This window comes from Ylistrum balloti, unplaced genomic scaffold, assembly GCF_031769215.1.
Source record: "Ylistrum balloti isolate Yb309-2 unplaced genomic scaffold, AGI_CSIRO_Ybal_v1 Utg369616, whole genome shotgun sequence".
Classification (NCBI taxonomy): domain Eukaryota; kingdom Metazoa; phylum Mollusca; class Bivalvia; order Pectinida; family Pectinidae; genus Ylistrum; species Ylistrum balloti.
In genome coordinates this window covers 18,846-28,681 of record NW_026781889.1, presented here as the reverse complement: position 1 = coordinate 28,681, position 9,836 = coordinate 18,846, and the positions used below count along the sequence as shown (strand labels likewise).

Sequence of the window (9,836 nt, the reverse complement as noted above, 5' to 3'; positions counted from 1 at the left end):
TGTTGCGGTAGATTTCTGTTCCGTTAAGAGCAGAATTCCATGCCATAAGAACAGCACTTATATTGGATTAAAAAAATTTTTTTTTGTAATTTATTTTGTTACAGGATTTCAAATAATGTATAAATACCGCCATTAAATTGTTTATTGTTGTTTCTTTGTACATGTTTAGCATTATCAGATATACATATATATAAATGCATATTCAAACATACCCGTCCATCTTTTTTAAACGACCGACTCTATGTTAGAGACAGTCTCTGCATCGATCGTGGTTGTGTATTTACGTGTACCAGGTCATTCCCGTGTGTCATAATTTCTTTAATTTTAATTGTTTAATTCTGAGATGGTAATTATTAACATATTTAAGATTTTAAACACACTTTGAAGCTGAAAACAATGCCTGTTTGAGGGTGACTAGGTTATTCATTTTAAAATATAAGGCACATATTGACAACATATAATTCACACATTGATCTACTTCCCCAATAATTCAATTCCATAGTATGATAAACGTGTAAAGCAGAATATCTATATTTACAGATAAGATAAGAGACATGGGTAATTCAGGAAAAAAATCTTTTTAATATTCAAGCAATGAAAATATAATCTACATCAGAAGGCTCGTATTTACAACACAAATATACTTGTATCACACACGGTTATGAATGATATTTGTACATTGATCAAAGTTTTCCTTACGCTGTAAATATATATAAGTTGCAAATAATTTCATAGATTCAGAATTAAAAATGAAAATAAATATATCAGCAAAGTCACATATATTTTCCTTTGAACACGCAAAGTTTATGTAATGTTTTGCTCTTTGCTAAGTGACGTGTGCTCGTCAACACTGACAGCGTTTTCATTGTTAAATTTACTTGAAACTACATTGAAAACACTGTTCACAGAAACGCCAGCACACATTATCATCACACATATGATAATCCATACGTCGTAAAACTTGTCGTGTGTTACATACGTGTATGTGTAATGTATCGGACGAACAATGAAAAGGAAACCAACGTAACACAAAAGAATATGTCCGACGACATTGTTTGCTCCACTGCATGCCATACAATCTTCACCGTGTACTGTTCGGCATTCCTGAAAGACATGACATCGTCTATCTCCTTTCTCCTTTGTATTCCCTACAAAACACGAGTATTTTTTTCTGATTTCTGACATTTTTAATCAATAATTCATGTATGTATATGAACGTCTATATTTTTTTGCGTCAATGGATTTAGCAGTCTTGGTTCAATATACACATTCTATTATCAAAACGTTTTTCTCAATTTCAAGTTAAAACCAAAGCTGTCACAAAATGGTTCCATATCTATCGGATTTTCTTTTGTTGTTTTTGTTTTCGATTTCTTTATTTATTGATTGGTTTTGGGCAAGGAATCGCGGTAAATCGCTCTGGATTAATTGAAATGGTACATATAATGGGGTACGACGAATTACCGAAAAGACAGCCATTTACCGAAAAGACAACAGAATTACCGAAAAGACAGTTATTATAAATGTTACACTAATTTTACGGGTGATGAATGAAACTAAAACCATTCCCATCTCAATTCAAGTCATGATTTATTCAATCTTTGCAGTCTTTTAATGACTTAGGGATATTAGGGGTTTTCCGTAATTTCCCGTGACTGCAATGGCTGACGTAAGTGAAAAGGCACTGGAAAGACAGTCGGTAGGCCTTTCGATATAATACTTTTTGGGTGTTGTCTGGGACTAAAGCATCTAAAAATCCTGACTCCAGCCATAATATAAAGAATATTTCCATTCCTAATGACTTCTCAGAGTCTGTTTTCGTTTCAGAATTCCCCGTAACCACAATAGCGGTGTCAGGTGATTGACAGCTCAGAACTCCGCCCACGTTATGGCGATATCTGATGTTCAGAAATAATAATAGTAATAATATTTATTCCAGGGACGTATAATACAGATGTATTATACGTCCCTGTTTATTCTGATAAATACATAGCAAACAATTTTACATTGAAACGATATTCTATAAAATCACATTAATTATAAGAAATGATCACAGTTGATTCTAAGAAACTGTATCACAGAAGATAAGAATAAATTAAAATTTGATTGTGCATGCTATAATTAGACTTGTAAAATATGCCAGTATCTATCTAGGATAACCCATAAAGTTAAATACTGACTTATTTCCAATGGGGTCCTTTATATAGAAATGGGCTGTGGCAAGCAATTAAGTTGTGTATTTCAATTGGGTATTGCTATTGCACATGTCTTAAAAGTGAAATGCAGCAAATTGAAGATTCAGGAGATTTTGCCATTTTTTCCATTCATTTTGAAAATTGTTATTGTAAGTGTCATCTTTACCTGCTGCAATGTATTTTTGTGTAATGTAGGTGTCCTTTATTGCTTTTTTCAGACCATTTATTGATAGATTGTTTTGTAAGCATCTTGATGAATAAATAGATTGTTTTATAATTAAAATAATTGTGCTGTCTATTGATGTTCTTATACCTTCTTGATTGTAAAGTCCAAAGATAAAAGTCTCTTTATTATAAGCAAAAGGGATCATTAAAGCATCTAATAAAAATTCAATATTTTGTAACATATCCTGAACCTTATCACATTCCCATAGGGTATGTTCTATTGTTTCGATATAAGTTTTACAAAAATTACAATAGGGACTATCCGCTATTCCTGCCTTAAATAAGAATGGGTTTGTTGTTAGAATATGTTGATTGATTCTGTATTGAAGCCATTGTAATTTTGAATTTTTGGTAATTTGAAAAGGCATTTTGTATATTTTCCTCCATGTTTCATTATCAAAATTAAAGTTGTCACCCCATTTTTTTATTCCAGGAGACATAGTATTATTTTTGTAGAGTAAATAGTAGAAATCTTTTGTCCCTTTTTTTACTGCGGAAAAGTATTTCTAAGTGAATCGGTATGAAAGGATATATAGGAAATGGTAAGTCTTGTTTCTTTATATGTTTTCTAACAGCTGAAATAATTCCTTGGTAATAAAGAAAGTTTATACTAATACCAAAGACCTGTTGAAATTCCTGAAAAGAGTAAAACAAATTAGTGTCTCTATTGATTAAGTCACAGATAATAATTATACCCTTATTATACTAATCCCTGTAAAAATACACTGGTTATTTACTTTTATTACATTATTATACCATAATGGTGTTTTGGCCAATATATCTGGGGATTGTTTTAAAATGTGTTTATTTGTTAAGTTTATCCATGGAAACATCATTTTTTATGACATATTGAAATATATTCAGGTCCACAATTAGCTAAAATATGATTATCAACAAAAGTTCTCAAAATTACTTGCCATTTACTTGGGCTTGTATAGAGTCTTCTTAACCATGTTAACTTAAGAGATTCGATAAAAGATTTTACATGTATCATTTTTAGACCCCCATCAATGTATTTTTTAATAGTTATATCTCTTTTAACTTTATCCACCTTACTTTTCCATAAAAAAACAGTATAGTTCTGTGTTTAACTTTTTCAGAAAATAATCATCTGGATTTGGCAATGAGATAAAGAGGTGATTAAACTGAGAAAATAATAATGCCTTTATAATATGAATTCTACCTATTGGAGTCAAAATTCTTCTTTCCCAAGTTCTAATGAGTGCCTTTATCTTTACTAGTTTTTTATCATAGTTTAATTTAGGTATTCGGTGTAGATCCACATGAAACTCAATGCCTAGAAGTATTAAATTTTTTATTTCCCCACTGTAAATTTAATTCAGGGTACACAACTTCATCCCTATATTTTTTACTCCCAATCTAAATAGCCTGCGTTTTAGAAACATTTATTTTTAATCCAGATATTTTTGCAAAAGCTTTTAGTTCATCTATTGACTCTTTAAGTGATCTCTCTATACCATCCAAAATAAGTGTAGTGTCACTGCATATTGAGAAAGTAAAATCGGAATATCATCAATACCTTTTATATTTTTATTGTTCCTTATTCTAATAGCTAAACTTTCAGCACACATTATAAATATATATGGTGCGATTGGATCTCCCTGCCTACAGCCTCTCTGAATTCAAAAAAATGGAGACAAATTTCCCCCTTGATTAATAGCTGAGCTTGATTTTTTTTGTAGAAATTTTACCCATTTTATTACATCTTCCCCAAAATTAAAATAATCCAAAACTTTGTATGCAAGAATTCCTTCTCCAAAATGTTTCAATGGACGAATAATAGATTTACCTCAATGCCAAATATTCAGATATTTTGGAATTCATTGAATATTTGGGATGGTTTGTATAGATTGTTAAAGCATATGAAAACTGTTATATCTGAGGATATTAAAGAGTATTCAACGATTAGGAACCCTTCTCAAAAATAGTGCAACATATATTCAACTGTTCACTTGAAAGAGGTTAATAAAAGAATCCACAACAGGCAGTGAATAGTGTTACCAAATGTTTTATATCGCTGTGATTTACCTGTTTTCCAGTACAGAGCCACCAGTAACACTCCAACAGTAGGCAAATAGAGACCAAATGTCTCGAAGATGAAAGTCGGGAACATATTCCGGACGTTTTGTGAGCAGATACTCAGCATCAAGTTGTCCAAGGGTTTTCGCATTGTAAATATATCAGTATTGTCAGATGGCATTAATGTGTACAGGAAAGTGAGTGTTGACGTCAAGGTAGCGACATATATCAACATACAAAATTTGACCATAGGCTTAAGATTCACTGCCTTGTTTTGTCTGACACAGGCTAACGATAGGCATATGAAAATCAAGCTATAAAGAAAAAGGGTCGGCAATCTGAGGTCGGCACATCTAAATCCATCGTCGCTTCGAATCTCACTCCATGACTTGGCTTGTTTTGTCACAGCATATTGTTCATTATCCATTTTCTCCTCCAGTAATGATTTGTCCATCATGTTTGGGTATTTTGTGTTGGTAATTTCCCCTTCCTGTGTCATGTAGACAATCACATTCCCATACAATTGAATGTCCGATGGTTCATACTTATGTCTAGGTAATCTCAAAGCATCGGTGTTTGCAGCAGTAAGACTATCCGTCGGCATATCAGAATCATTTTCTGCAAAAATGTTTTTCCATTTATTGGAGTTTAGTAATCCAACCCGGTAAGGAGCTAGTAGATAAATCGTTTGTATCAATATGCCCGTAACGGCTAATATGATAATCAGAGAGCGATTTTTGCATCGCGTTCGAATGGCACTTATCACCGCTGTTAAAGATGACAGATATAAGAAGCAAATGACAACACTCTGGACGATGTCGAAAACAGTCCCAAAGTTATGAAATGTATTTCCTCTCCAGTCGATTGTAGGTTCCGGCATGATTTCACAGAACTGTGTAGCTATATACAGGGCGCAACACACGTATGCACTGTCTGCCTGGGGTGAGTGAATGGGTATATGTAGTGTGACCGTTCAGGTGTAACGCATCACTCACGTATCAGACGCTACACGATTGACCCACTTTTTAACACGTGGGCAGATAAATACTGTTAAAAGGATTACTTGCAATTTCAAATGCTTTCATATGATAGCCTTACAGCCTATAAGATTCAACAATGCACATGAAATATTTCAATGTTTGAATGGTATATAGTCGTCCTTGCAAGCATTCATTATTGCGTACTATGCTACAAGCACTCTTACACTCAGACACGAACACACTTCCACACTCGGATAACTTGCACGCATCAATGAACAACATACGTTGTAAAGGAGAGTGAAACAAAAATATTTGTGTTAGCATGGTAACCCAGCTCAGAGACTGCAGCTTGTTAATTGTTGTACATGTCTTATAAACAAAAACAAAACAACAGGGAAAAGAAATGTTGTCAAATGGTCATTTATTAAATGACAGGAACATTTCAAATACAACCACAATATCAATCACTGTTGTTATATAATATATAGATCTGAATGACATTAACTTCAGTCTATATGTACAACAAAAAGATGGGGTACAAATTGTCGGCATACAAACATAAGTTTGAATTTAAAAAAAAAAACAAAAAACAAAAAAACATGGATATGTAAGCTGGCTCAAGACAAAATGTGGGAGTGTGGTATGGGTGGGACTTCGAAAGATATTAAACGTAATCACAGCAGCAGAAAAATTATGAGGAGTGATGAAGATATGACGCGGTCAAAATCACGAAGAGGTGCGCGCCTCGCTGATTGGTCAATCCAGGCCCTGACCGCCTAGCATCACGGCTACTGCCGCTGGTCAAGCTAAAACCGTGACCGCATAGCGAGTTGCCCTACACGACCCTCTTAGCTAACACGTACGCACACATAACATCCAAATAACAAGAGATACAAACTACATAGGGTAACAGATGGTCACCAGGTGGTCAGAGTTCAAGATCTTATTCCAACAAACAAAATCATGCAAGAGCCAACTTACATAACATTATAATGTGAAGAACATCTGTAGGATTATGACAATTATACATATATATATATATATATACATGAATATATAAAGTAACCATCTAACACAAATGTATTTATATCATGAAATAAATTTTATTTATAACGTAAGCAATAAGAATTATGAAAAATATTTACGGTGCTTTCTGAATGTCCTTTAAAACTAATTAACTCCCATGGATTTTTAATGACACTAAGGAAAATCTGTCATTTTGCTTCAACATCAATTTCACCCTTTTCCAGTCAACTGTTTGGTAAGCAACCTCCATGTATTAAGAAACATTGGAATACAAGCTTTCACAATCTTGTGAACAAAATCATGTTTTACGAATAATTATGTTACCATAGTGACCAGAATTTTAAACCTTTCGGCAAAAAATCAAATTCCTATATTAGCAAATGTCTTCGACGATGGAAGTGAATGAAAAAAATACATCCGAAATTCATAGTATTGTGAACTACTGGATAAGGAACCTAAAGATATGTATATGCCAGAAATTTACTAATTCATGTTTGTTGCCATGGTTACTAGCTCCTTTTCCGAATATTTGATGTTGTTGAAATTAGCAAATTTTATTTTGGTCTGCCTAAATTTCAGAACATAGGAAAGGCTTTGTATAACAGAATTTTATTATCATAATTGTCTTTATTTCCTCCAGATATGAAGAGCATACAAATATAATATGAAAAACGTGCAATTAAAGTGAAAAATAATGTAAACTATACAAATTATAATTATGCATAGAATAGGTTAATTCTACATTAAGTTTGATTGAACAAAATACATGTACTCCGTGAAGAGTATCTTATCAATGATATAATTATAATTTTATATATAAGTACACACTAAGCATGTATGTCAAAATAATTTATGTTTTAAGTTTATATACAGTAAGTCTCTTTATATGCAACGCTATATATAGCCATATACTTCCAGCATCCTTTTTATAGAACATGATGACTTCAGTCTAAATTGTTTTTAATGGTGTTTGTCTTGCTGCTAGGCCAGAGGGCCTCCTAGTAAAATGTGAAGTAATATATTCTCTGGCAATGATAGTAAGTATAAAATAAATTCAATACTCGAAAAAGACGCAGTTGCGCACCATAAGTCATCTCGATCAATTTCTGTTTTTGAACAATGTAAAATCGCATGATTCACAATGTCTGTAAAAAAAATATTCACTCTAATGACACAAAAATTGTATATTTGAATTCCGTATGGAAACAATAAGTTTGATTACATAACGGATATTGTCGAGAGAACTAGGGTGATACAGAGCTAGTTTCCACAAACCTTGTGATCTTAAACAATCGTGCAGTAGTTTGAATCGTGAAAAATCTGCATCGTTAGACATTCTTTGTAACTAGGCGTTTGTTTCATAGTCTTTTACAGAATCGTAAACCAGCTCTTTCCAATGTGTTTTGTTTGGGAAAGTACCATCATCTAGTAAAAGTTCAAAATTCTGGAATAAATCACATTTTTGAGGATTCCGACAGTATCAGGTATATAACCATTTTGGAATGTTCGTTAATTGTATACAAAAAACATCCTACAATAAAAATTTTACAAGTCAAATTATTTCTTTTCATTCTACATATTCTGCCCAGAAAAAAGTTTTTTAGTATCTATGTACGCTTCTATTGACGTCCACCCAAGTAAAGAGGTACACATGTCAGTTCGAGACCCTGAATTGACTTTACAATAAAACGCTGGGCCCTTTCTAACATCAGTAACTCAGTACTCAGAGTTCACATCCATAAAGTGCGGAAGGATAAACTTCCAATTTCATACTTTTGAAACTGTTAATGGGTTTAGAGCACACTGATGGGCGCCTGAGTGTAAAAGGGCCATTACACCACTTTTTACCCCACAGCCCGAAAGGGTGTGGGGTATTGCGATCACGCACGTCGTCCGTCCGTCCACAATTGCATTCCGCTCATTATCTCAAGAACGACATCACCGGCGATCACCATTTTCGCTGGGCAAGTTGGGTCCATGGACCTTCACAACCCTATTGTTTTTCGTCGTCGCCCGATATCCAATATGGCGGTTACGGGCGCCATCTTGAATTTGCATTCCGATCATTATCTCAAGAACGACATCACCGGCGATCACCATTTTCGCTGGGCATGTTGGGTCCATGGACCTACACAACCCTAATGTTTTTCGTCGTCGCCCGATATCCAATATGGCGGTTACGGCCACCATCTTGAATTTGCTTTATGATAAGGCTGTGGGGTATTGTCCGCGCTTGTGGAGCCATTTTTAATTTATTACAGGTCGATTTTGTTATTTCAATGGAATTATGTTTACAGTTCGATAGAATACCAAGATGACCAATATCTGCGACAACTGATAATACACTGTTATAGATATAGAAATTATGGTTTATATCTACAACTCTTTTGTTTGAAAATACAACAATTTTACTCTGAATATTTACAGGTATGTCAGGTATTCTTGCACCCCAACCAGAATATTTTCAACTTCATTAAACAGTTCATTGTTTCTTTAATTACGTCACAACTCGTACAAAGGGCGTCAATAAGCATGGACTGATTTTTTTATTTGGACCCTCTCGATAACATACAGGTAAGTGCAGGGTAACGGTCGAGGAGTACGAATGGATCTTGGAATTGACTAAGAACCGGAATCGGATCTTGTCCATGTACACAATCAAAATTAAATCTTTGTAATTTCAAATTATCTTTAACCAGTCTTTGGTATAGAAATACTTGTTAACTGAAAAGAACACTTGTTAAATTTTACTGAACATTTTAGCCAAGTCAATAAAGAACAATTCACAAATCAAGTCGAACTCGAGGTTGTCGATGCCTTGGAGGAATGGAAATTGGGGCATCAGGAGTACACGGGAAGTTCCTTGGAATGTCTGTCTTATCGGTAGGTGACAGCATAGTTGCTGGAGACACCTGAAGAGGTTTGGACACAACATGTGTTGAAGATGCGTCTGATGAAATCAATGACGATTTTGTGGTGTCTGTTGTATCTAACGATGTCGAAATAGCACATGGCGTAATCGGTTGAATTGTAGGTAAACTTGTGTCAACAATACTTTCAGTCTCCATCTTGGTTGGTCCTTCACTGAGTATTTCCTCTCCCGACGACACGATATGATCGACATGTGCATACCGAATATTTGGTCCAACGCGCACTAAGTAGGTCAAGGGACCCAACTGTTTTACAATCTTCCCTGGAACCCATCTCTCCAGTCCTCCACGAAAATTCCCAACACGAACTGTCTGATTCGCCACAAATGATCTAACTTTCACTCGCCCTTTGTCGTGATGTTTCTTTTGCATCATTTGCTTACGACTTACTCTCCCCTCCAAATTAGGTTGTAAGAGCGAAAATTTGTTTCGGAGTCTCT

At 34.3% G+C, this 9,836-nt stretch overlaps 1 protein-coding gene across 1 annotated transcript; it reads right to left on the bottom strand.

Annotated features, from left to right (window-relative positions):
• Nucleotides 1-804: 804 nt before the first annotated feature.
• On the bottom strand, nucleotides 805-5,340 carry LOC132548467 (uncharacterized). The gene is made up of 2 exons (XM_060212341.1): nucleotides 4,470-5,340; nucleotides 805-1,148 (listed from the first exon to the last, which is right to left on the bottom strand). The coding sequence occupies exons 1-2, from the start codon at nucleotides 5,338-5,340 to the stop codon at nucleotides 805-807; spliced, it is 1,215 nt and encodes a 404-aa protein (XP_060068324.1).
• Nucleotides 5,341-9,836: the final 4,496 nt, after the last annotated feature.